This window comes from Myotis davidii, unplaced genomic scaffold (assembly GCF_000327345.1).
Source record: "Myotis davidii unplaced genomic scaffold, ASM32734v1 scaffold72, whole genome shotgun sequence".
Lineage (NCBI taxonomy): Eukaryota > Metazoa > Chordata > Mammalia > Chiroptera > Vespertilionidae > Myotis > Myotis davidii.
In genome coordinates, this window is record NW_006284618.1 from 104,497 (window position 1) to 132,110 (window position 27,614).

Consider the following 27,614-nt stretch of genomic DNA (forward strand, 5'->3'; position numbering starts at 1 on the left):
GGCGACCAATTACATTGAGGCCAACGTGTGCACACACGTTTTTGGATAGACAATACAGTACGTTCGTCAGAATCTCAAAGGAGTGTGACCTAAGAACCGACTAAATCACTCTTCTCAAAGAAAAATGTCCGTCCTCATTCATAATTAAAGAAATGTACATTGAAATCAATGAGATATTTTTCACCTGTCAGAGTGGTTTGCATACCCTGCCTGCCTATTAGAATCTCCCGGGGAAATGCTTTCTAAGTGTCACCCCCAGGCACCCTCCGCCCCCAATAAAAGTCTGATTCCGATGGAATGGGTCTGGGATGTGGGTGTGAGACATGGTGCAGGTGCTGGCTTTTGTAGAAAGCTCTCCGGGTGATTCTGACCTCGGTCAGGATCCAGAAGCAACGACCTGCCACACTGGCAAAGGGCACTCCTGCTGGGATCGGACCTCCGCCTTGGGTGGCGTGGCAACTGGGTGCAGAGGCCTGGAGAGAACTGGGCGATGAATGGGAAAGCTAAAGGTGTCTGCACCCTGGACCGGCCATTTCGAGTCTAAGAATTGAGGCCACATCCATCTTGCACCTGTGCTTAAAGCGGTACATTCAAAACCGTCTCTGTCCTCTGCTCCTGAGAGCACAGACTGGAAAGAGCCGAGCTTCCCCAGTGGGGATGGTTAACTTGAGCTGGTGCGTCCACGTGGCACTGCCCTGTAGCGGTGACAAGCCCCTGGGCGCTCTGTGACCCGACGGGAAAGGGTTCCCACCATCTCCAATCGATGCAAACCTGAGCCACGCGGGGGCTGGGGGTCTGAGCATGGACCAGCACGTCTATTTGCGTAGCACCCGGGTCTCTGCAGGGATATATGGTGCTGAGACCTCTTAGCAGCCATTGCCTTGGGGGAGGAAACTGGGAAACAGGCCTGGGAGGATGGGAGCTTTGGTTTCCATTAGCTTCCCTTTTTGTATTGTTTGAGTTATTCTCCTGAATATGTTATTGCTTTTTCCCCAAAATGAAGAAGGTGAAAGGGAGAAGGACAGAGAAGACCAGACAGCTACTTGGCCCCAGGGAGAAAGACTTGGACAGCCCGGGTCAGAATGTGGGTGGGAGGGACCATAACTTCAGTGTCTAGAGAGGGTGTGGCAGGGCAAAAAAACCCACACCACCCCACCACCCACAGAGGCCCAGGTCAGCCCTCGAGGCAGAAATTGGCTGGACCCAGGATGGATGCAGTGACCTAACCTGAGGGGTAGGAGGGCTGTGGGGCGGCTTGGAAGGGGGCGTAGGGTGGCACTGCAGCAGATTCCACTCTCATGCCACCTCCTCTCAACCCGTGAAAGGAAAACTATGTGTCACAGCGCAAACTGGAGGCCACACCTCATCTCTTCTCTGGCCTCCCGGACATCCTGCAAAATTACAGACCCTGGCGAGCTGAGGGAGAAGGTTGTGAGCACAATGTCCTGCAAACACCGCCCTCTTGTGGTTCAGCCTGTGAACTGCGCCCAGGTCCACAATCGTGCTGCTTGAGTGTTTGGAACGAGAGAAGGAAAAATATAATTTAATTCTGAAGTATTCAATAAGAAATTCAACACAAGTATTAAAGTTAGTTCCAAACGCAAAATTCATATTTAAAGTGTAGTGCATGAACCTTCTCCCAATGAACTCGTCTCCAAATATAAAATAGCTTGTTCCCCCAAAATATATTGAAATTCTAAATAATAACCATAATAATACTGAAAAGTACTACAGAAAAGCAAGCCTGCAATCACCTGGCAGCATTTTAGTGAGAATGCCTCCAGGCTCCCTAAAACATATACACACAGAGCTATATCCCAACTTTTATCAACAGAACATACACACGCACTATTTTGTCGCCTGCTTTTTCTCTCTCCATAATACATTGTGGACATCTGCACAGTAAATGTATGCTACATCATCATTTTTTATTATTTTAAATTGTAAAAGTTATGCTTGTGAAAATGCACCCACAAATAACACAAATGGAAAAGACATATGAAAATATCCATCAGTAGTGGACTGACTGTGTCCATTATAGAATATCCAGTCAGTGGAATACTGTGCAGCTGACAACCGACTGCACAAGACCTGTGTGGCTACATGGCAATGATATGCACATAATGAAATAACTTACATGCAAAATAACCTTTTATAGAAGCATCCTATTTTAGGACATGCGTATGGCTGCATCTGAGGAGGAAAGAAAGTGTTGCTTGAAAGATATCTGAGAAACCCTCTCAGAAAAGGTGACGGGGAAGATGAGACATAAGTGGAGTTTTACTTTTCTCTTCTGTGCTGTGTGATTTTTAAAATATTATCACTTGAGGATATTATTCTGAGGCCTGAATGTACCATGACTTAGTTAATGAATCCCTATCGATGAACATTTAGGTTGTTGACAGTTTTCCTACAGGGAACCCCTGCACATGAACTAGTTGTTGTGCACTTGTCTGATGATCTCTCTGGGTAAATTCCTGGGTGTGGAATTGCTGGGTCTGTTCTTAACGGCGCACTATCCATGACCTTGACTATCAACACATGGCAGAGGGAACTGGAGGAGGCCATTCCTGCCCGTTGGGTTTTGAAGTGGCCAGTGTCTGTCTCTGGGTGGGGAGGGCATGGCCTCTGTCCACACTATGTGCCTCTGGAGGCTCTATTTTGCCAGAACATGGATCGAATTCACTGGATCTTTCATGCCCAGATGTCCCTCTTCATGCCTCGATTCCACTGATGTAGCACCCCTACGCCTCGTCAGCCTTTCTCCCCAGTCTAGCCTCCCCGCAGCAGCCAGGGTGAGCCTTTCCTTCCAGGCCCTGCTCACACCCCACCAGCAACTCCACCCCACACTGGAATCAAGCCAAGGCCCTCACCAAGGACCCGAGGCTCTGCCTGGTGGGTGGCCCTCGTGACCTTTCAACCTCGTGCCCCCCTCCCCTCCTGCCCTCACTCAGAATGAGCCACACTGGCCGGGGGCCTTTGCACTTGCGATTCCCTCTGCCTGGAATGCCAATCTTCTCAGTAGCTACACGCTTCATTTATGTCTCAGCTCAGAGACATAAATGCTGCCTCCCAGAGAAGGCCAGGGGACCACCTTGCCTTGGAAGGCACCTCTCCCTCCCAGACTCTGCCTTCTTACCAGTCTCCTGTCTCTTCCTCACCCTGAGATTGGACTAGATTCACATGTTCATCTCCGTCTCTGTCCCTCCCCCTCTAAGCCACACGCTCCGGGAGAGCAGACGCTGCCCGCCTGTGCTCTGTCCAGCACCCGGCACATGCCGCCTTCAGCCAGGACGTGTGGCTCAATGAGCGGGAGCTGGTACCGCAGGGCCGTCCGGAGCCCGGCAGCCTCCACGTGCCCTTCCTCTCCACTGCTCCCGCCTGAGGCCAGTGTGGCCACCTTTTTCATCTCTGCGGAGCCTGAGCAGGAAAACCTGACAGGGCACTTCTAACGCAACAGTTTGGGAGGAAAACGGCAAACGGGTTATTATTCAGGAAAAATATCTTTCCTCCGAACCAGAGCCGCACATCTACCCCACGTACCTGCTCCTTCAGAATAAAAGAGAAAGGTTAATGTGGCCCCGTCAGAGGAAAGGAGCCAATTAGCACAACGGCGAGGCAGACGAAGAATAGAGGTTAATTGCTTGGAGTCCACACGTCTCAAATGCCTAATGCTATATCATTATTTTTTCACCACATATTATTTATTCCCACACTTAAGTACTCCGCCTTATTACTAATTAGTAATTCCTTATCCTTACATTTTATCCAATTCAGGCTGTCATCATAGGGCCCTCCTCAGCCCCCGTCCCCCCCAAAATGAAACAGAATTGTGGAGAGAAGGTTGGCGCCTCCTGTTCATTACCTCCCGATCCCAACGTGCCCCCCTCCCCCAGCCCCTGCCCCCGGGTCACCTCTGCTCTGCCTCAGCGTGCAGCTTCCTGCCTGAGATCCCCCTGCCGTCTCGGCAAATGGGCTGCACTCTGCCCCGCGTCCCTCAGCTTCTCAGTTGGGCAGAAGATACAAATTCTTCCCGCTCAGAAGACCTTGTTCTTTTGGAAGAACTGCAACTTGGCACCTGAGACATGTTAACTCAACAGATCAGTATTTCCGAGGAGTGTAATAATAGAAACAATAATGATGGGGAAGGCTGCAAAGGCTCTTGGGACCTTTTTATGTCCCAGGCACTGTGCTAATGAATTTTACCCAAAGATGTGAATCCATACGAAGCTATATATGTGTGTGTACATGGGTCATCTAAACCCAGCACTGGTTCTGCAGCTACACGGCCTGGGGAGCCATGGGACGTTGCTGTCTCTTTCAGGTTTCTCTCCCATCACGTGGGTTGTAGAGAGCTGCTCTTTCCTGCTCACTGTCCTATGTCAGGGGGCTCCCAGGAACCTAGAAAGCCTTCAGAGCACCCCTCTCCGAATCTGGGATGGAAACTCCGCTCTGCCTAGCTCCTTGTCATAGAGACGTGGGCGAGAATATGCAAAATGCAAACCGAGCCAGCATCCCAGCCCTAAGCTGGACCTGCTGCCCTAGGAAAGGACACCACGTTCAGGGCTGCGCCTGGGGGCGGAGCAGCAGGGCGAGGGGCCGGAGGTGGATGCCGTGTTTCTCGTCATCATGCCTACAGATGCTCTGATAAAATGAGCTTGGGATGGTTCCTCTTTTTCTGGAGTTAGCATCATAGAATAAAACTCACCTGTGTTTACTAAAAGACAAGCCTGGGAATATGTGCAGGAAACAAGAAACTATAAAGAAAGACCGAACAGATTGAAAAAGAACCCAATTGAATGTCCAGAACCACAAAGCATAATTATTAAAGCTAAAACCTCCGGGATCAGAGAATTAGTCATTAGACATCAGTCTGAAGAAGTTACCCACCCAGAACCTAAGAAATTACCCATCAAGGGACAAGAACTGGGAAATACGAAGGGAGGTGAAGAGTCCAAGAGAGTATGAAGCTACATAAGGAAAAGAGAGTGAATGAGGTAGAGGCAACATAAGAAGAGAGAAGGGCTGAGAACCTTCTGGAATTGATAAAAAAAAAAAAAAACTACCAACCTCTGGATGCAAAAGCCCAATAAATCCAAAGCAAGAAAAATGAAAGAAATCCATGCCCTGAATATCATGGTGAAACTGCTGAATACCAAAGACAAAGGGGAGGTTTAAAATGCAGCCAGAAAGGAAAGACAGCTTTTTAACAGAACAACAGGCTGACCATGGACCTCTTACCAGCAAGAATGGAAGTTAAAAGAATGAAGCAATACCTTCAATGTGCGGAGAGAAAAGTAACTGCCAACCAGAATTCCATGCTCACGGAAAATATATTTTAAGAACAAGGGAAAATATATACATTTTCAAACATCCCTCCACCCACAAAGAAACTAAGAGAATTTGCCACCAACAAAACTCAGTAAACAAACCTTTAAAGGATGAATTTCAGACAGAAGGAAAGTAATTCAGATAGAAGGAAAGTTTGACAATCTCAGATGTAAGAAGGAATGAAATGCACAGAAATTTAAGCAAACATTGACTGTCTAACACAACCGTGGTAACATCTGTGGAGCTAAAGAAAACCAAATGGAATTCAGACACCACAACAGTCCCATGCAAATCAGTGTTCTGAAATCCTCGTGCTGTGTGGACGGAAGTAAAGGCATTCATCTTTAGACCAATGACAGGCGGTGCAGGGCAGAAGTCAAGCGGAGGAGGCAGGCCTTTGCAGGGCCGGCCCCTTCCACACCCTCTCTCTCCTGGAGGGTTTGCCGCTGGGGACTTGGGTCCACGCTGGCCCTGCACCAGGCTCTGCATCCTCCGTCTGCATCCCCATCAACACCCAGTGGGCCCCAGACACTGACATTCAAACCAGGGAGCCCAGCGTAGGGCTGACGGGGCTCAGAATGTTCCCCTTCTCCAAATGCTCATGTAAAAGGACGAAAGGCCCGGCCAGCGTGGCTCCGTGGTTGAGCGTCGACCTATGAACCAGCAGGTCACCATTCGATTCCTGGTCAGGGCACATGCCCAGGTTGTGGGCTCGATCCCCAGTGGAGGGCATGCAGGAGGCAGCCTATTGATGATTCGCTCTCATCACTGATGTTTCTATCTCTCTTTCTCTCACCCTTCCTCTCTGAAATAAATAAAAAATATTTTTAAAAGGGCAAAAGCCTTCAACACTGAAAGAGAAGACTCCAGGTGTGACCTTTGCAGCATCCTGGCTGAGGCACAGGACAGAGAAATGGGGGGGAGTGGACACCCCAGGCCCAGGGCATCGCCCAGAGAGAACACCGTCAGCCCAGCCCACCCTCTGCTGGGGGTGGAAAGCATGGCTCGGAGCCAAGGGTAGCGGGCCTCTATGATTGGACAAAAGTGATGTCTTTGGGTGGTTGAGGGTTTTTCACACTGAGAAAGCTTCCAATCTGTCACTTTCTAACTAACTGCAGAGATGACCAGCAGAGTTACTCGGGGGCTTCTCCACTGCAGTGGTTCTATTTACATGAACGATTGTTCCCACTCCTTGGGGCCCGTTCCTGAGGTCCTGGGAGGAAACCCCACAGGAGTGAAACCCAGCCAGGCAGCAAGCAAGTCCCATTTCCCACACATACCAGCAGGAGCCGGCTGACAGCACTGGCTTTCTGGAGCCACCAGGGGGCGCTCCAGCTCTCTCTTTGGAGTCCCAGAACTCCGCGCCTGGGGTTCCTTGTCATTTGACAAGCAGAGAGGACCGTCAGACACAGATAAACACACACAGGCCGTGTCTGGAAATCCCGTCACCTTCTTGGCGGGCGCACAGGGCTGACAGCACCTCGCTGAGGCTGCTTCTTCATCTGGGACCCGTGGGTTGTGGTCACAGGCCTTGATCCCAAGGGACTCCCCGTCTGGCCTGGGGTGGTGGCAGGACCCACGGGCCAGGCGTCAGACACGTGCCACGCCAGCTGTGTGCCATGACTGAATCACCTGTGGCCTGCACGATGGTAAGTGTGACAGGACACACGCCACACAGCGGAGGAGGTGCTAAGGAGGGCAAAGCCGTCAGCTCCCTCTCAGGACTGCACGCTAGGGAATGCCTCCCGGAGGACCAGGGCGGACAGCTGGCTCTAGCCACTCTCTCCGGCCTGGGCTGTGGGCAGGGGCAGGGAACAGGCTAGCAGGAGGGATGCCCGCTCACTGAGCCTCATGCCCCTTCCCACGCCTGGCCAAGGGTCCTCACCTCTCACCCAAACTCTGCCTTCTGCCAGCCTGCCTCCTCCCCCCGCCCCAAGCCCCCCGCCAGTGTGTCTAGGATGCTTCACTGTCCGTGTCTGCCAGCATCTGCCACTCCTGGCCACGGACTTGAATGGGTTCGCCCTGACCCTCAGCCCCAGGCCACAGTGTGTCTCTGAGACTTGGGCTGCGTGATGTCCGTCACCCACACAGGCCTCGCATCTGCAGCATGGCTCTCTCCATTCAAACGGAAGCCCGCGCGAAGATCCCGTCTGAATGCGCAGCGCAGGGGCGCCATCAAAATATGCAGCCGTGAAAAATTCTCATTTCACCCCCAATGCACCAGAGCGGCAGCGGGGGTGGGGTGGGGGGGAAGGGGCGGGAGTGTGAGCGGGGTGTGTGTGTGTGGGGGGGGGCTCTGACGCCACCTGCAATTTATTTGCTCTGCCTCTTTGTCCTTTTGTCTGTTGCAGAGAAAGATGGATCACAGTTAAATTCCCACAAATAAACAAGTATGTTTTAAAGTTCTACAAAGCCTACAATTTTAGAAAAGGTTTGATGTGGTTGACACCAAATTGATTTCAACCCATCCTATTTCCGGTCGAATGCCGGGCTCCTTTCATCACAAGCAAACCTACTCATAATGGCTTGATTCTAAGTGGATGGACTCGGTATAAATATATAGGAGGCACATTAATTTCCATCCTTTTTCAAATAAAAGGAGACGGCGTGTTTTTAATTCTCAGAGATTAATTGCCCCTCGTTTTCACGCGTACTCCTAGGTGCTCAGGCCTGAATGATCACGGCACAAACTGAACCCCACTTTGGGGCTTTCATTTTAACAAGCAGCAGAACCCCGATGGCCGCCGGGGCCAGGAGGCGTCCTGGGTGCTAGGACCCCTACCCCGAGGGTGCTTGGGGGAAACTCAAATGCTCTGCATCTGGTTGCCTCACAGTGGGGGCCAGACGGCCTGCCTTGGACTGAATGTGAATCCAAACATTCCCACCGTCATAGTCATTCAGAAGCGTCACCCAGAAGGACACAATAACCGCAAGAACAGCCCGGCCGCGGGGCTGTGGTTGAGTGTCAACTTATGAACCAGGAGGACACGGTTTGATTCCCGGTCAGGGCACATGCCCAGGTTGCGGGCTTGATCCCCAGTGGGGGGGCGTGCAAGAGGCAGCCCATCAGTGATTCCCTCTCATCATTGATGTTGCTATCTCTCTCTCCCTCCCTTCCTCTCTGAATTCCTTTCTCTGTGAACCCAATAAAAACATTTTTTTTAAAAAAAGAAAGAAATACATTACAGTGAAAACGTGTTGCTTTTAGAATTAGAACAATAGACATGAAAGAAAATGGGGCAAGGCAAAAGGCATTGGAAGAGGGAAAAATGTGACTTGGGAATCCAGGGGAGGCCGAGTGACCACGCCAGGAGGTGGTGGCTTGGCCCGAGCGCCTGCCTCCATCACCGATCACTGGTCCCCTCCCTGTGGGATTCTCAGCTGGCTTCACCCTGGCCTCAAAGCCGTCATCCCCACCCACTCTCCGCTGACCCTCCCTCGCCCCCTCCCTGCGTGCCCAGGCCCACCCGCCCCTGCCCAGGCCACAGCGAGACCCCTGAGCTGAGGCATCAGGCGTGTTTGTGGGCAGAAATGTTCCCGTGTGTTCCTACGCAACAAAATCAAGTGCGTGTGTAGGTGTTCCGTGTTTTACAAACTCTCCTCCTTGGTTGTTATAAGATTAAAACAATTTTCTCCCTCAGTAAATGCTTCCCTTCAAAGCCACTAGAAGCACATAATTCCCAGCCCATTTGCGCTTCTATTTTCTAGGGGCCTGGAGGAAATGGTGATTGAGGGGCCTGCTTCCCTGGGAGAGGCCAGGGCTGAGCGAGGGATGGACGGGAAGAAGTTATGTTGCAGCGGCAGCTCTGATCAATGTTTCATTTATTCTGAAGTTCAAAAAAAGACAGGTGAGCATGGCAGGTCCTTCGGGAAGGCTGGGAGCGCGCGTTCAGAGGGAAATGACTCCTTCATCCTCAGTCAATTTCATGGACACTCTCATTAAAGCGCAGGGAATTTTACGGTAGCTCTGCTCCTATTTTAAAGCTGTGGTTGAGGAGTTCTTTAATGCCTGGATCAGTTTTGCTGCTGAGATACCGAAACATTGCAGAGATGCGGCTCGTTTTATTTTCTTGAACCAGGATGGGGAATGCACGCACACCTGAGGACACAGAACCATTGTTGAAAATCACAACGGACTTCAAGGACAATGGACACAGGGGAGAGCATGAAAACGCTGGCCGGTTTGATGTCGGAGGGATGCCAACTTGCGTTTGTCCTTGAAACATGCATTCACCTGTCACTGATCAAGGATGCCAGTTCGCTTCGTGTGCCTGTTAGTGACTGTTTACATAATTACACAGCGAACATTGCAGTCTTCGGATTTAATGCATGTTTTAACAAGCCCTTCCACTACGGCGCAGGCTTCTATAATCCAATCTTTCCAATTAAAGCACAATTAGAAAAGGTATCACGGTGTCACTGTTACGCTCTGCCCAGGAAAATATTCAAGAATCGCTTGGCGGGAAACCTGAGCTCGCCCAAGACACCTGAGCTTAAACGCCACGTCAGCCCACCAGGGCGGGCGCCCCGGCTGCGGGCCTCGGGTCCTGTGTGAGAGACGCAGACCATTATCCTGGGGCCTCCACTTGGGGCTTGACCCCAGGCAGCAGATGACAGCCCAGGGCGGCCTAGAGAGCTGGAAGATGTCTGTGACTCTGAGCTTGACCCCAGTTGCCAGCAAACATGTCATGGGCCAGAAGTGGTGGGCAAATGGCTACCAGAGAGATCGCCACCTGGCCTTGGCATTTGAGAGCGCATGATGGGATTCAGGATGGGCTCACCTCATCTCACCGCTTCATTGTGGCGATGTAAAACGGAGGCTCACAGGAGATACATGGTTTGCCAAAGGCCACATGTTCATCATTTTGTCAAACAGAGCAAAATGCACACCCCCCTCTACCACCCCCAACTTAAGGATCCTCATCTCGTTAGAGCAGATAGGCAAAGGGGTGCTAGCTCAGAGCCAAGGGCAGCCTTCAGGAAAGATGGTTCTGACCCAGCAGAACACCTCAGGAACAAAAGGCCGGTGTTGTGAGTTGAATGGTGACTCACCCCCCTTCCCCCAAAATATACTCACACCAAATCCCTGGAATCTATGAGTGTTAGCATATCTAGAAGAGGAGTCTTTGCAGGTGTGATGAAGTTAAGGATTTGAGATGAGGAGAGCATCCTGGATTATCCAGGTGGACCTAAATTCCACAAGTGTCTTTTGGAGACACACAGAGAAGGTGAAGTAAGGGTGGAGGTACAGATGGGAGTGATGCGGACACAAGCCAAGGCCTGCCGGGAGCCACAGGAAGCTGGAAAGCCCAGGAAGGATTCATCCTGGAGCCCCAGGGGCCCCGTGGCCCCACCCACACCTTGATTCTGAACGTCTGGCCACCAGAACTGGGGGACAGTAAGTTTCTGCTGCATTAAGTCACCAGGACATGGTCATTGGTTACAGCAGCCACAGAAAACGAATGCAACTGGCAAAGTGCAGCGGCCACCTGCCTGCTCTGCTCCCTGCCCAGGGAGACTGTGAGGGACTGAGTTTGTGTCCCCGGAAATCCACATGTTGAGACCCTAGTCCACAATGTCATGGTCCCTGAAGGTGGGGCCTTGGGAGGAGTCATGAGGGGATGGGTGGCGTCGCGAGGATGAGAGACCAGAGCTCTCTTTCTGCCACGTGAGGACACTGTGAGAAGCAGGCAGTTTGCAACCGGAAGACAGTCTCATCAGAACTCCATCAAGCTGATCTCTGCCTTCCAGCTGGACGGTGGGAACAGGTTTCTCTTGTCGGGAAGCCACTCGTTTACGGCATTTTGCTATCCAGCCCTAGCTAAGCCCGAGACTGACCAGCCCCAGAGTGAAGGGCAACTCGGGCTTCTGGCCGGGCTCAGTGCAAGAAGTGGAGGGAGGAGAGGGGGGTGAGAGGTGAAATCTCTGGCTCCCCACCCCCAGGGTCCTGTGACTGGCTGTGTCCCTCCACCTTATGGTCACTGCTCTTCTCCAGGCAGCCCCCCCGCCGCGCCGCCACACACACACACAAGGGACTCTCCGCTCCTGGGTCCCAGTGCGGGCTCCGTCCCCTCGCCCGTGCAGGATAGGTCTGTGTCAGCCCGGCTGGCCTGGTCTTGGTCCCACCTAAAGCCCTGCCACACCTTTGGAGACAGTGCCTGTTTATCAAACATCCTCGAGTAAATCAAGCTGAGCGCCGTGTGAAAGCTGCCAAGGCCCGGAGGATTATGGTTCGCTGAAGCAGTGGCTCTTCCATGGCCTCATGACGCCTAGTAGGCCACTGGGTCATCAGCGTTTCTCTGTGACACAGGCAGGGGTGGTGGGTGTGACTTTGCCACTTTGCCCCGAGGGAAGCGAGGCTCGTGGTGGTGAACTGAATTTACGACTGTGGTGCTGGAAATCTGGGGCAGAGCGAGGATCCCAGTGCAGCCCTCACCGCCACTTCCAGCTCTTTCCTGAGCTGGAGGCCAGGGGGCAGGTCCGTGGTCCCCAGGCTGCCAAGGCCTCCTTGGTCACTGCCACGGCAGACGTCACTAGTCAGTCATGACACTCTTGCAGACTGAGGCTGGACGCTGTCCTGGGACCTCCCCCAACACAGCTCCCCAGGAGGCCCCAGAATCAGCCGGGATGGGTGGGCAAGAGGCGCTTCCTGCTATTCCTTAGGCCTTCCTATTCGGCTGGCTGTGCCCTCTATGGTTGCCTGGAGGACAGGCCTTCCTAAAGCAGTTTCCCAGACCCCAGTCCTGTGGGTTCCAAGGCAATAAGACAGTGTCTCTCTGTGGGGAGAGAGTGCAGGTCTGCTCCACCGATGTTAGCTTTCAATCAATGATGGTCATGGTCACGATCGTGATGTTTTCAGCGCACACATCAGCAATACAGGGGGCTGCCTCAGAAGAAACGAGTCCGTCCTGGGTTTGGGAGGAGTCAGGGGTCACAGATTTGCTGGCTGGAGTCTGGGAAGGCACAGGCTCTCTCGTGCCTCTCCAGGCCTGGCCCTGCTCCTGCCTCTGCTCCGGAGGCCCCTCTCCTGCAGAAAGGGGATTAGTGAGGAGAGGCATAAAGGTACTCGCCCTGCCTGATGCTTCCTCTTGGGCATAAACAGAACTGGGGGACAGCTGGAAAAGGGAGGCCCCCAGAGAGACAAGGGGCAGCCACCTGGAACCATCGTGGCAGGGACCTTCGCCTCACTGCAGAGGGCCCTGGGCAGGGACACGGCTGGGCTGGTGTGGAGGAGAGAAGTGGGAAGCAAAGACCGCTCCGGAGGAAAGCGTGCACTCTGAGCGCGACGAAGGCGCATCTGCAGGCATGAGTGTCCTGTGTCAGAAATGAGGCCATTTCTTCTTTGGTTTTGTTTTCCTCTGATTGGTGAGCGGCATGTCCAAAACTTGACTGCGTGGCCCGCATGCCGAACACCATTGGTTCACCCTGCCTGGATGCTCCCTGAAGCCCCTCCCAGCTCCAGCCATCTATTCTTTCTGAAACATCTGTATCATCTGGCCCCTGACAGGAATGACTGGCCATATAAGTCCCCCAAACCATTGTTCTCCCTGCTCAGCCGGCACCTCCGGAGGCAGGGACGCCTGGCCCGGGCTCAGGCAGCCCCGCACACAGAGCGGAGGATGTTGGCCACGTGCCAGGCCGCAGGATGCTCCATGCTCTCTCAACCTTTTCTCAGGTTTTCAATAGCACTAACCCCCGACTTCACAGCACCCACACCGTTGCACTGAAGGAGCGAGCATAAAAGGTGCATCTTGCTCACAGCTCGGAAGCTATGCCCGAATGGCCTGTGTGGCCATGGGCTCCAGCAAATGGGGGTTTCCCTCTCTTCAGAGCGATGTAAGCCTTTCTAATGAGAAATGCCCAGTTTAAGGTTCTCAAATCCTCGAGTTTTGGGTACATGGACTCAAAGACTCCCTTTGATGCCAAAGGTTACAAATTGTTTCCAACTATCCATTTGCTCAGCTATTTTATTGCAACTGAACTTTTAATATATATATATATCCACAACCCAGGCATGTACCCTGGCCAGGAATCGAACCATTGACCTCCTGGTTGATACGGTGATGTTCTATCACTGAGCCATACCGGCCAGGCATCAGCTTACTAGTATTTTTATGATGGGAAACACAACCCTTGGACAACTGGTTTAAAACAATTCCCAAACTGGCCAATGGGGGCGGGGGCGGCGGGGGGGTAGGATCTAAAGAAAGCAGAACTGAAATACTGCTTCAGCAATTCAGGTCAGGACATCCGTGTTTACCATGTCTTCTCCCTTGTGTGCACCAACTGTGCTGCTGGATGTTGAAAATGAAAGTTTGCCAGAATCATCTGAACTGATAAGGCTGAACTGCGTTCCAGAGTCGGGCAGGAACACTCTGTTACAGGAGGCCATTCCCTCTTCCCCATGCAGGTTTGTTTGTTTCACATTGAATTACCTTTTTATTTTTTTGGCCTAGGAATCTGGAATTGGAACTTGCACTGCTGGTGGCTTGTGATTTTCCCAGCTCTCTAGAAGCTTCTGAGATCTCACCTTTCTCTCACAGAGCCTTTGTCTGTAGTGAGAGCACCCTGGCTACAAAGTCGGCTGGCTTGCTTAAAACAATGGAGTTACAGAGACAATCGGAAAGAAGGTGCTGAGCGCTAACCCCACACAGCGCCTGCGGTAATCTCAGCAGAGCCACTCCTGACGCTGCAAGTTCAGGGACAGGCTGGTCTTCCATTCACTCCCTCCCTGGCTGTGGCAGAGAACCCAGCAGGGTGCAGAGCCCTCACAGCTACACGGAAGGATTCTGTTTAAGATGTCACTGTGCTTCACCACTCCAGGTCTGTCAGGCTGCGGCAGAATGCAGAGAAGGGGAGGATCGAATAGTGGGAATAGTTTAGGCTCATTTCCTCTCTCCCCCCAAAAAACCTCTGCCTCCAAAATGGGGGTCATTCGAAATCATTTGCAGGTGGCACTTCTTAGCATTCCCAAGAGCCAACAGCAATCATTCACCCTCAAAGTACACACAAAGGGACTCGGTTGGCTTCCACTCACCACTGTCTCCCCAGAACTTATCATGTGCCTGGCATCTAGGATGCACTTAGTAAGTATCAGCTGCATGAATAGATGAATGCACTGTATCTGTTGTAAACTACAAGCTGACAGGCAAAGCAAGAACTCTGAGAATCAGAAGTGCCGACAGATGCAATGAGCTCCCCGAATGTCCCTTCACTGGAACTGCTCCAGCACTGGGGCGTCGTGGTGCAGGTTAAAGCACCACAGAGAGGGTAGATGGGATTTCCTCCCCTTCTGTTTTAGAATCTCATCAATAGTTCATGTACTCTGGACAAACCGTAAAAGGCAGGTAAGAAAAGTCAGTAAATGAAGCCATTCATCATCTCTCCACCAAGTGTGACAGTTAACACAGTATATCCTGTGGGCATTGGCTACGTCACATTGCACTATATGGACAAATACTACTTTAATTAGTGCGGGATGACATGAATCTCTGTACCTCTCCTAACGTTTAGTCATAGCTCACATTTCCTGGATTCTCCTAAAACCCAGTGAGGTGGATACTGAGCTGCGCTCAGCTTGCCCTCCTCAGCCCTCAAGCTGTTTGACCTTAAATATGCAACTTGAGCCTCAGAGTCCTCATGGTAAAGCGATACCTACAGCGATGCCTTCTTCACAGCGTGGCAAGGATTAAGTGATATAACAACCAAAAGCACTCACAGCTACCGGCACACAGAAGGCACTCAATAGGAGGGGACGTTTATTATTGCAATTATTATTGTAATGGAGAAGAATGTGGGGTTCTGTAGGGGACACAAAAGAGAGGAAGGTCAGTCTAACCTGAAGGTGTCAGGAGAGCTCTGGGGAGGGGGTGGCATAATGAGTAAGTGCTTGTCAGGAGAATCATGGGGAGAAAGAGCATTCTAAGGGTAAAAAAGAGTTTGTTCAAAGGCCCTGAGGTATGAAACATCTTGGCAAGAGAGCTGCCAGTAGGTCAGCACAACTAGAGTAAGGGTTCAAGGTCAAAGAGAAGCCAGAGCCAGATCCCAAAGAACCACCCAAAAGCCTTGAACAACGGGAAGACAAAATCAGGTTTGACTTTCAGAAAAATTTAGGTAATGTCCACCTGAACATAGTTTTCCCTTCCCAGGGTCACCATTATGATGATCAGTTATCACAAAAACCACCGGAGTATATCTAATGCCACAAAACACAGGACTTATTGTAATTCACAGTTCTTTCCTCTGTTCACACGTCTTCAAAAGTCTTTGTTTGTTTGAGTGTTAATGGTGAATGGGCTTATTTTTCTAGGCTGGTTTAGTTGCTGCAAAAGGCCTTTACCAGTGGCATCTTCCAGAGTGGGTTTTAAATGCTCATCTTCCTATCCACAAGGTGAGTCGTAGGTGGCCACTTCTTAGCACCCCTAAGAGCCGGACGCAATCATTCCCCCTCAGGGGACACAGACAGCAGTGGCAGCTTGGGTCAGGACTGGGAGAGGGAGGCGGCTGCGGGAGGCAGAGCCAACTTAGGAGTTAGTACAGGGACTGGAAGGGAAACGTGTCCCGGGATAACAGCAGCATCATTAAAACAATAAATAAAATTTAAAAAGTCGCTGAAGAAGAAGAAAAAGAGCAGGTGCTGTGCTGTGAAAGGAGGGACGAGATTGCAAAGAGTATCTGTTGATGGAATTTCATGACAAAGGAGGTCCCTGGAGGGAAAAGTCTGAGACAGGCAACTAAACTGTTTGAATACATGTAGCTTCATCTGTTCACTTATCATTCATGAGGTCAGCCTATGAGCCTTCCGTTCATTCTCTTTGTACATGAAATGTCCTGGACACCACAGAACCCATGTGCTCTCCGACCACGGGTGACTCAGGAGCAGGAAGGGCTCGCTGCTCCCGGGCACCTGAAATGTGCCAGGCATTGTCCCAGGTGTGCTTATACACGCTGTCCCTAAACTGATCCTCCACCACACTCCTTTGATCAAATCAGCAGACATGCACAGTCTATTTCTCTGGCCCAATTTTCACTGTCCCATATTAGAGAAAACAGAGGCAGCAGGTGGGGAAAGGATCACTGGGTGAGGAAAATAAAGCTAAAAACGTAGTTTCAGACACCATCACTTTAATCTCCCTCCTCCTTTCCAGAGCCTCAGATTCCTCACAAAACAAACATTGCTTTTTTTTAGATCATTTTTTCCTTTTAACGCAACATTTCCCCAAATGCCCATGTATTAATCCTTGTCCTTCTTGTCTAACAGTCCCACTAACACCCTCAGTGCACGTATGTGTATGTGTGTGCGTGCGAGTGCGCACGTGCTGGTGTGTCGGATTCAGGCACAAAGACCGAGTGCCATCAGCCCTGCAGGATCTGCCAGTACGTGGGCCAGATCCGAATTCTGGACACGGATGTCCGTCCCTGCCATGGGAGTGCCCCTTTGCGTTGTAGTTGCTGCAGCCTGGGGCTGCTGAGCACCAGTGGTATTTTGCTTGTAAGTTGTTATAAAACAAAAACCAAGAAAAGTAGGGGTGGGGGGGGGGGAAATAAGCTAATCATATCAACCCATCAGGTGGTACTCAACTTAGCATGTGTTTTATTGTCAGCTGAGAAATTCAAAGAGCATTGTAGAAACACTTAAAGCAAAGTGGCCGGATTTCTATCAATCACTCTTTGTTTCTCAGACAGTAATTTTTCTCCTGAAAAATCAAATCCACAATAAATTATTTATTGAACACCTACTGTGTGACAGGTACTCCAATGCCAATTGAATGTTATAGGGTTTGTTTTCATTATTATCTTTTCTTCTTTAAAATGTTTAAGGCCTTGATCAGGATGTATTAGCTGTTTTCTCTTCCAACAATTTTATCATTATGAATATCTTCAGAAGTTTAACACTTTGGTGGCTATGCAGAGTTTTCTGGGTCCTTATTGTTTTGTTTTGTTTCTACTATTGTTTTTTTCACCTGAATTTTTCTTTTCCTACTCTCTGATTTTTAGGGAGAAAAAAAGTCTAGCATCTAGGTCTGAGACCACTCGAAATGTCTGGACTGGGACTGCTAATGACCTCCCAGAGACAACCCAAATTGCTGATTTAGCAAAGGCCATTCTTGACCTTGACACAAGGCAAGACAGGCAAAGGGGAAGGACTTGGGAGGGAGCCGTGAAAGAAAAAGGATCATAGAGGCGCTCCGATCTCCCCAGGCCCCTCCCCCATTCAGCAAACACCTGGCTGAGTTAGAAAACATGACCGGTCCAACCTTCCTATTGGCACCAATTGAAGCTGTCAGCTCTCGGCTTGTCACCAGTTGCACTGGGAGGCCCCGGGCAGCCACAAGAGCCCTAATTAGGCAGAAATGACACTTCTACAACTGACCTGCCAGGACCTTTGGCAAACCATTTAACATCATTAGTTAACATTTTTTAAAAGTGTGAATGTAAATGAACAGCCAGTGGCTTTCAATGGAGTTTGTCGGTGGCATCTCCCCCCTCCCTGCTCACTTCTTTCTCTTTTTCCATGAATAGTCCACTTGTTTTCTCCAGAATTGGAGGGAGGCGCTGGGGGAGAAGGAAGAAGAGGACCAGTCCTCGGAGAGGAGAGACATGTCAAAAGCACAAACAAGCGCAGAGGAGCGCTTCAGCCTGGGCCCAGACAGAGCCGAGCAGGGGACCAGGGTGTGCTCAGCAGGCCAGGTCCCCTCCAGCAGTCCCAGACAGCAGCCATTCCAGGCTTTGGGCCGATGGGAAAGGACTTCATTTCCTGACCCGGGTGCCTCTGAAACACCCTGGTGCTCACACCTCCACCTACTTGTTGGCATTCTGAACAAGCTGATGTTTTGCAGATGTTTAGCCAACGTCTCATGTGTGCTTAAGGCCCCGTGCACCCGTTTGAAAGGGGTCCCTCTGTAAAGGAGTGACGGTCTAGGGATAACCATTCCGGGTGGTTGGGTACTTACAGAAATTAGTTCATTTCCTACCTGTAGCGGTTACCTCCCACCTTGAGTCACACTTCATTTTGTTCTTCGACGTACACCCACAGAATCCATACACGCCAACACTCTCCATCTGTAGGATGGGGGAGGGGGGAAGAGTGTCATTGTGAAAATGTCATTTTGTCTGTCTGTTTCCAAGCTGCTCTCAAATCCTATGCCCATGCTGGGGGTAGAAGGGAGAAAGGTGTAGGTGGGCGGCCGAGGGGTCAGTTCTTGGCAGGCCTTTGCACGTACCACCTGCCTACTCGCCGTGTGGCCTGGGACAGGTGGTTGGTCCTGAGTCTCTGATGTTTTTGTAAGATAACACCTTACTGCCCTGGCTGGTGTGGCTCAGTGGACAGAGCATCAGCCTGCAGACTAAAGGTCCCGGGTTCGATTCTGGTCAAGGGCACATGCCCGGGTTCCAGGCTTGATCCCCAGTAGGGAGCATCATCAATCAATGATTCTCTCTCGTCACTGATGCTTCTATCTCTCCCTCTCCCTTCCTCTCTGAAATCAATAAAAACATTTTTTTTAAAAGATAATGCCTTACTCCTTAAAGTGAAAAAAAAATGGGAGTATCATGATCGCCAAAAAGTGAGCAGAGGTAAAGGAGTGTGGACCATTAAGAGCTGCCCAAATTGAGAATCTGTGCCCTTGCTTCCCAAGGCCCACTTGACAAAGCCACCACACCACAGCACATCCAGGCCCTCTGTACAGGCCCGACTCCTGCGTATTCTTGAAGGACTGAGAATACGAGAAGGAACGTGCAGGGGTGCAAAACAAGTTCCCAAACCCACGATTACATGAGTCAGCCTCTCTGCAGGGTGTCTGGTCCCTCTTGGGATTTCTGGAAGCCCTGAGAACTGTGGTGGGCGCACGGTAGATGCGCAATAAACGTTTACTGCGTGGGAAAGTAATGCGGCCCGCAGACCCGGGCTCAGGGCAGGCAGGAACTGTGCTTTGGGAAGGGCTCACATACTGGATTTGGAGAGTTTTACTTGTCTCTGAATTAAAGATGAGTAAGATCAAGCGGGCAGTTTGTGGCGGAGGATGCTTGTAACCTAGTCATCAGAGGGAAGGAAAAGAAAACAATCTTCGTTTGGGGCAGAAAGGGAGAGAAAATACGGGAAAATGTCCTTAATAACAGTAAATGGGGAAGAGAGAGAGAGAGCAGCTCATTGCGATGAAGCATTTAGTGCTTTTAAGCTAAATACCTCAGCATATTAAGCAAATAGAGAAAAGCCAGCTAGAAGATGTTAGCAAATTGAAGCGAACGGGGCTCAGAAAGCCGATAGGAGGTGCCTGGCTTTGACCCCTTTTCCCATCACATGCCTGGCCGCGCCTGCTTGTTTAGTGTTGCCTCTCCTCTCCAGCTGCGGTGCTTATTGAAAAGCTCTTGCTCCCTGCCTGGTTTTGGCACATTTTCTGCAGGTGCCTCCTACTGCGGCCACAATGGGCTGCCAGGGAGGTTTAGACCTGTCAACAGCTACGGGGGAGGGGGTGGTGTGGTGGAGGGGGCGCAGCTATTGTCTTAAAGGGCCAGGGACATTGGGAACCTCCCCTCCGCGGAGCCCGCAGCACAGGCACCTGCTAATGAGACGAACCCTTTCTCTGGCTCCCTCTTTCTCTCTTTAATGATTTAACTTGATCGCTTTGGTTCCTTTCTGGAAGGGGAATTGCTCCATTGATCATCTAAAGTAATTGCCTGTAAAACATTGCCCTGCGACCACGACTACTTCCCTGGCTGAAAATGTCACAGCAATTGAAAAGCTCTCAGCCCAGTTCAAGAACGAGGTTGCTCGAGAGGGCAGTCCTCGCATCTGCCCTCAAGGACTGGCGTGTTCAGAGCTGCACGTTTAGGGTGGGACTGGTGGATTCTTAAGACAGAGAATGTCCCTTCCTGTCGTATAGTCTGATTTTGTGTGAGGTTGTGGAAAATTAACCAAACTGAACTTGAAATTCCCTCAACCCTAAAATTAGACGGTTCAGGGGAAGACACTGTTTTCTTTTCTTTGTTTTTTTAATCCTTACCCGAGGATATTTTTCCATGGATTTTTAGAGAGAGTGGAAGAGAGAGGGAAAAACAGAGAGAAACACCAATGTGAGAGAAACACATCGATTGGTTGCCTCCTCGCATGCCCGACCAGGGCCCGAGCCGGGCAGAAGCCTGCAACCGAGGTACATGTCCTTGACTCGAATCGAATCCAGGACCCTTCGGTCTGCAGGCTGATGCTCTATCCACTGAGCCAAACCGGCTGGGGTGATGTTATTTTCTGAATCACCCAGGCCATTCTTTTCTGGGAAGCCCTGAATTCGGAGGGATGGCCACGTGGGTCAAGTGTGATTTAGGAAAGCGTCTCCGTTTCATCACACAGGAAGACAGTGTCTTTGTCCAGGGGGTAGCAGGGGCCTTGGTTTAGGAGAGGAATGGTCCTGGAATTGGGTGAGATTTGCTGATTCTTCAGACCTGTCACTTGGCGGCAGCAGCGACACACTGTAGGAAGGGGATGACACGCTTAAGTAGTTTCCATGAATACTTTATTAGTCATTGCCATGCCAATGCGAGGGTGTAATTCACCTGGGGAAAATCACTTTGTTGTCGGCATCAACCTGCCAGCAAAATAAACAGCTGCTGGCGATGGTTTCATCTTCCTCTGACAGGTGAAAGCCTAAGTTTGTGTGGGAATAAGTAGACTTTTTCCATTTAATTGGTGGGAAGCACCACTTGCTAAGTGAGAGGCTGCCAGGTTCCTAATGTTACTAATTTGGGAACAAAGCTTCAGGTGCGTCACCTCCCAACAGAATGAGCCATGAATATATCTTGTAGCTGATGAAGTAAGCGGCAGGCATGCTTAATACTGTATTTTAAAAAAAGGATGAAAACATCTGCCAGGCAATCTACCTGACAAACAAGAGGGAGTGTAGAGCATTCAGCCACAAAAGGCCGTTTAAAATGGTGAATCTGAAGACAGCTGAACAATGTTTTTCACATAAGCCTTCTGAAAGGCCATGCTGCAAATTTCATAACTTGTTAGTAGATGCAGCAGCGCTGTTGTTGTTTTTTCCCTTGGAATTTACAAATTTTGGATTTTATATTTTTAAATCTTGTAATATTGTCAGAATATATAGCTATTCCGTGAAGGCGATTACATATATTACACCAAAATGCGCTGTATATAATAAAAAGTATTTTTCCTTTACTGACCCACACAGTGAATATAATTTTTAAATTCCTTAAATTTAAACCCATTAACTAATTTGATTCCTGAGTAGGAAGAATTATGTTGGCAGCCTTTCACACACAACAGTTTTGTTTTGTTTTTATGGGGAGGGGAAGTGAAGTCTGTGCTTCCATAGCTTGTACGGAAAGGTCTTTTATTTTTTGTCTGTAAAATGATGGTGTGGAAGTAAATGACCCCAAAAGTTCTGCCTGGCGGTATGATTTCCTTGTCTATAGAAATGATTCTGCAATGACCAATGGATGAGTGGTAAATATGCCCAGTTATTTCTAGCAGCTTTGCCTGTTAGATAGGCAGCCAAGACAAAGTAAAAGTGGGTTGAGTTAAGCCCCTGCAGCCAAGACAGGACAGCCTGACTACCAAGGCCAGAATCGCAATGCCCTGTAAAGACCCTCCGGGAAGCAGGGACACACAGGGAAGGTGGTGGGGGCAGCCGGAGCGCGGGCGGGTGGCCGCCTGCTGCTGGGGCTCCGGCCGCTTGTCCTCTGCATGAACTCCCAGAGTGAGAGCGTGAATGGATGGTGTTCACACTTCTGGAGGGGAAAGCACATTCACAGAGGAAAACACAAGCACGCAGTCAGTGGAAGGAATGGCGCCCTGACCGCAGCCACAAGACTGGTTTCACTTTTGCATCCTCTTCTTTGGTTTGTTCGCAGCGATGCCAGAGGTCTGCATGGAACTCCCAACCAAGTTCAGAGACAACCAAATGGAGCGTGACAGTCCCGTTCCTCATGGATCTTTGTGGCACGTTTGAAACCACCTGACTTCACGAGGTAGAAATTCACCTTGAATTAAGTTTGTTCCAACTTCATACTAAATAGAATTTGTCACGATGTTGGGCGTGCATTTAAAAATAAAAGAATGTGTTTTAAAATGCTACATCATTCCTCTGTCCATGCACACCTTGCTGATGAAATGTGCGCACAGCAGTGAGAATTACACCCTGGGTTCCAATGCCACTGTCTGAAGGGGAAGAGCTAGCGCTCCTCATAACCGGATCGGTGGATTTACTTATGGAGGGAGAGCCACAGACCTTTCAACCTGAGCCCTCATTTACTTGGCGTTTACACTTGTTACCAACACGTATCTCGGCCGCCAAAAGTTAACCCACAGAAAGGGTGAGATTCCTCATACTTAAATAAAAAGTTCACATCGGGCTGTGGAGGCAACAGGACCTGTTGAAAAGCCTGTATGTCCAAATAAGGTGTCCTTACTTTCCAGCTAGAAAATGATGTGACTTTGAACTTGGCTTTATAGCTCCTGAATTAATGTAGAACTGCTGTCTATGGGAAGAAAAAGGGCTATTTTATGCCTTAATAGAATGCATGGGGTCATAATAAATGAACGTTTCAGCTGCAGTTGGTGTGACTAAGTCAGACCCCACTCCCCTCCCCCATGAAGAGCCTGGTCTACTTTTTTTGTTCCTTGCAATCTTCTTAGAATTACATGCTGCAAAGTTTCCTTTCTTTCAAAAGTCAGAAAGCACCAAACAGCTGGAGGAGGGTCCCCATACTTTGTTTCTCCAGTTTGATACAAGATCACACCCCTTTCTTCCAGCCAGGTCCTTCCAGAGTTACAACTTATTTTAGAGTGCATCTGAAAGAGCTGCACTTTAGTAATATCACTCGTATGACTGATCCAAAGGACTGGTTTTGGGTGCCTACCATAAAAAACCTAAAACTTCACCTACACATGCTGTCAAAAATAGATGAGATGGGATGGCATCAGGTGTACAGTCCTAAAGCCTGAATTTGGAGAGTAAGGCGACTCTCTCATAAACACAGCAATGGTGTGGGCTGATACTGATGTGTCAGCCGACCGAGCCTTAATCCCGGGGGTACAGGCGTGTGTGTGTGTGTGTGTGTGTGTGTGTGTGTGTAATTCTCTATCTGATCCACCAGCCAGGGTCTAGTTTTGTGCAAAGGAGGTTCGTGCCTTTTTCTTAGCATTAAAGCTTGAAAAAAGAGTGTGAAAAGTTCAAGGAATGCCTCTGGTGAGTTAGAGTCAAACCCAGAAAACATACACAGGGAAAAATAAAAATGGTTACTTTTAGTTTTAAAAAGCACAAAACCCCACATGGTGATGCCTTTGTTCTCATATAACAAATAATACTTGAAGATAAAGTCTATTGCAAAAATACATTCAACGAGATCTTATAATTTTGAAGTCTTCATTTTGCTTGTATTGCCTGCTTTTGCAGATTTATAATTATCTCAAAAAAGACAACTAATTTTCTAACAATGGGTTTATGAGAAATACACTGAAAATAATTATTAACCAAACAGATAATATTTTTCTTGCAATGGTCTCAGTTAAGCATTCAAAATGGCTGTGTTTTCAGTAAAGTAATAAGTGGTATATAGGACAATATTCCCGTAAAGCCTATAAACTGATAAACATTCATTTTATTTATTTCAAATACCATACTTTTAAAAAAAAGTTATGTTTGTGTTCTTACTCTACAGAACACCGTCGTTGATCCTTACCCTACAAAAGACAGTCTTGGGTTTTGTATTCTCAACATCAGCACAGGAGCTGTATACTTCCCTTGTGTGCTGTCAGCCTGGCTGTAAAGAAAAGAAAGCATCTATGACTCGACACCAAAGTTTAGGGCAGACACACAAGTTCATAAAAATTCCAATGGGTGTTGGCATGGAATAATTTTACATCAAAAGGAAATCTGGTACTAGATCCCTCACACAGAAACTCCACATTTAAAATTTGAGAGGTGGACCAATTCTTTAGAAAGCACAGTATCTAAGGTTAACGGAGACGTCTCCCCTCTGTGAAATGCCCTGCTTCATGAATCTGGCTCACAATCCTCTCTGTTTTTCAAATCCCCATAAAGATGATAAGAAGAGAGTGCAAATGTTTGACCATGAACTTTGGGGAAGACGGTTACCTGGAGTAGCTCAGGGATAGTTCAAGTCACTCGGTTGCTCATAAATCAATTCAGATTGTTACAGCAGTCTGACAGCGGCTGTTGAACAAGGGGAGCTCCTACGGGGAGTTTTCCAAGTTCTGACAAGGGCAGGGGGAGCGAGTGGGCCCTGGGTTCCCACGTCGCCTCCTTTGGCCCTGGCTCCAGGCACACAAACAGAATCGGACGGAGATCAGGGGAAAGCGCCCAGACACTTCTCATCCAAACCTCACTCTGGCCTTAGTTATTTATTTCAAGTGAAAGTGCCATCACACAAAGTCATCCTAATATACAGGGGTGGACAACAATAGGTCTACAATTGTTCATCTGGAAAATAATAAAATAATTAATAAATGATAACACAAGAATAAACTGTTTTGCATACTCACAACTGTAATCCTACTGTTGCCCACCCTGTACATCAGCTCTTTTTTCCCCCCCTACTTTTGTTAAAATTGAGATAATCAAGTTTAAGATTTAACTAGGTACAGAAAACTTTTTTAAGTACCCCAATAAGCTGTTTAAGATATAGTGCTACCATTTGATTACTGGTGATTGGGTCGTCTATAAACAAAAGTTTGTGATAGAAAATTCTTAAGAAGTTCTAATTTATGAGAGTACCAATGTGGGGTTTTTTTTATTTTTTTAGAAAGAAAATTTGATATAAAGCAAATTACTACCACCACCCAACACCATGAACACAATAAGAATAACTTTCAAGTACACCACAGAAACAAACCCACAAAGCTACTCTGGTCTGGGATTACATCAACTCTTTATTTCTGTCTGAGTACGACTGTTAGATTCTCCTGCACTTTCCTTTTCCTTCCTATGCCCACACTGAGGCACTGAAAATAATTTGCTGCCTATAGCCTAAGCCGAAGACAGGCATCACTGAAAACATTAAAAATTATTTCTACTTTAGAAATAACATTTTAGTCTTTCATCCTTACTAAGTCTCTCAAGTATTAGTGGAAACATTATTTTTTCTGGGGAACTGATTCTGATCAGTACTACTTTTATTTCTACATATCCATCTAAGGTGTTGAATGCACAATCGCAAAAAATAATAATTGCATTATTTAATTAAAAACAGGATCCATTATCCCTTGTTAATATACAATACAGTTCTGTGTATTTTTTTTAATTGTACAGAAATTTAATTTAACATTAGACTGGCAGTAGAGATTCATCCACAAGTGTCACCTTAAATAATTTTGGGAGTAAACAGGGCTCCAGTGATCATTTTAAATGATTGTCACATATAAAAGAGATGTAATAAAACCAAATCAATATTGAGAAATTGGTCTAAAATTATTTTATTGGTTAAAAATTCCTGGAAATTGACTACCCCAAAAATCACAATTCTTCAGGAAATAATTCTCATCCGTGTCTGTGACTAGCATTTTTAAAAAATATTCAAATAATGAAATTCTCCAACTTCTTAAACAGGGCAACAACAACAAAAAAGGCAAATCAAGGAAGAAAAAGAGAATAACAATAATAAAAGATAAGCCTACCCTTTGCCAATAACAAATGCAAAGAGTCAAGACCTAAATGTGACAACTTAATTTTTTACCATTTCGAAGGCTAACAATACTATGAGTTTCATGGCCAGTCAGTGACAGTCTTTTCATTTTGCTAATAAGAAACAGATAATTCCTCTTAAGCAGATTAACTTAAAGTACATTTTCAGGGAAGCTAAAATCCCCTTCAATCAGGGTCTTAAGTTTAATTATAAAAGTCAAACAATTTATTAGCTCTCATTTAAGTGCAACAACAAAATAGGTGGGCACACAACTCTCAGGGGCCAGGAGGCAACCAAATCAAGATTTGCTGCAGTAACAGAAAACATTTTTAGCCATAACTTGATAAACATCTAACCGGCCCACTTAACTAGGATTCTTCCCCTCTTTCTTCTTTGCTGCCCCCTATATGGAAATAGGATTAACATTTTCTTCATTCACAGTAAATGCGATGATTGTTTTTAATTTTTACTACTTTTATATTAAGAAGTAAACACACACACAATGCAAAGTAAAAATTAGAAAACCTGCCTTTTGTAGGATATTGTATACATATTTGCTTCACTAGTCCCCTAATTTTGTCATAAAAATACTCTTAAATTGTATCTCCTTCTAAAAAGTAAAAAAAAAAATCTATTTTAAAGTGGCAAAAAATAAAAATAAAAAGGTAAAATAGCTTGCTTAAAGGATTTCTTTTGCCTGATTTCTTCCTTTTTTCTTTACTGTTTGAACTCACTGGATAATTGCCGTATTTCCAGTTTCATTCTGCCTATAGAGAAACTGTGTGTCTATACCTTGAAGAATACCAATTAAACTGCCAGCAGTAGCATCTCCAACAGTATCTTTTGGTCTTCAGTGTCAAAGCCCTTTGAACAAATGACCGGAAGGCTAAATCTAAAACAGCCTTTGACAAGAATGCCAGCTTTGAGCACTCACTTTAGGACTAAGGCTCCAGCCTATTGCTTTACTTGGGAAGCAAGAGAGGAATAACCCATCCACTTTATAATTTGCACAAATGGTAAAGGTTAAAATAAAAGTGAAAGATTACCAGAAGATCACTAATATTGTTTTGAAAAGGAGGGGGAAGTTCCTCTTATCATTTAATTCAATTCCATCCAAATTTCTGTACAAAGCTAAATAAAAGATTTCAAATATTGCAAAACTGCTAAAAATGCTACATTTTCCTTTTCCTCAATTTCTGCGGTAATAATGATACCATGTACTGTATGCTGGGCACAGTGGGAAAAAGTTCACATGGATTTTTAAATTTAATCTCATAGCAGTCCTATGAAATTGAAAATATTAGCAATGGGGAAATGGGCTCAGAGAGTTTTAGAAACTTGCACAAGGTCACACAGCTGGGAGCTGAAAGAATTCGAACTTGGCGTCTGATTTCAAGACCCCATGGCGTCTGATTTCAAGACCCCATGCTTCTGGGCCATCTTGGCTGCTTCCGTTATCAAACCACTCCTGGGGGAAGCATTAGCTATTCTCTTTTTGACAGGATCCATGAAGAAAGCTTGTAGAGCAGTGGTTTCAACCTTGGCTGCCCATTGATATCACATATAAAAAAATACTTGCCCTAACCGGTTTGGCTCAGTGGATAGAGTGTCGGCCTGCGGACTCA

At 48.0% G+C, this 27,614-nt stretch overlaps 1 protein-coding gene across 1 annotated transcript in view; it reads right to left on the reverse strand.

Annotated features, from left to right (window-relative positions):
• HSPA12A (heat shock protein family A (Hsp70) member 12A) overlaps positions 1 to 27,614 on the reverse strand; it is a gene marked incomplete at its 3' end in the record, with an annotated part of 120,040 nt that overhangs the window by 86,971 nt on the left and 5,455 nt on the right. The window contains exons 2-3 of the mRNA XM_015572449.1: positions 24,028 to 24,108; positions 18,306 to 18,393 (exon numbers count right to left, since the gene is read on the reverse strand). Coding sequence (XP_015427935.1) covers positions 18,306 to 18,393 — 88 coding nt within the window. The remainder of the gene's footprint in view (positions 1 to 18,305; positions 18,394 to 24,027; positions 24,109 to 27,614) is intronic.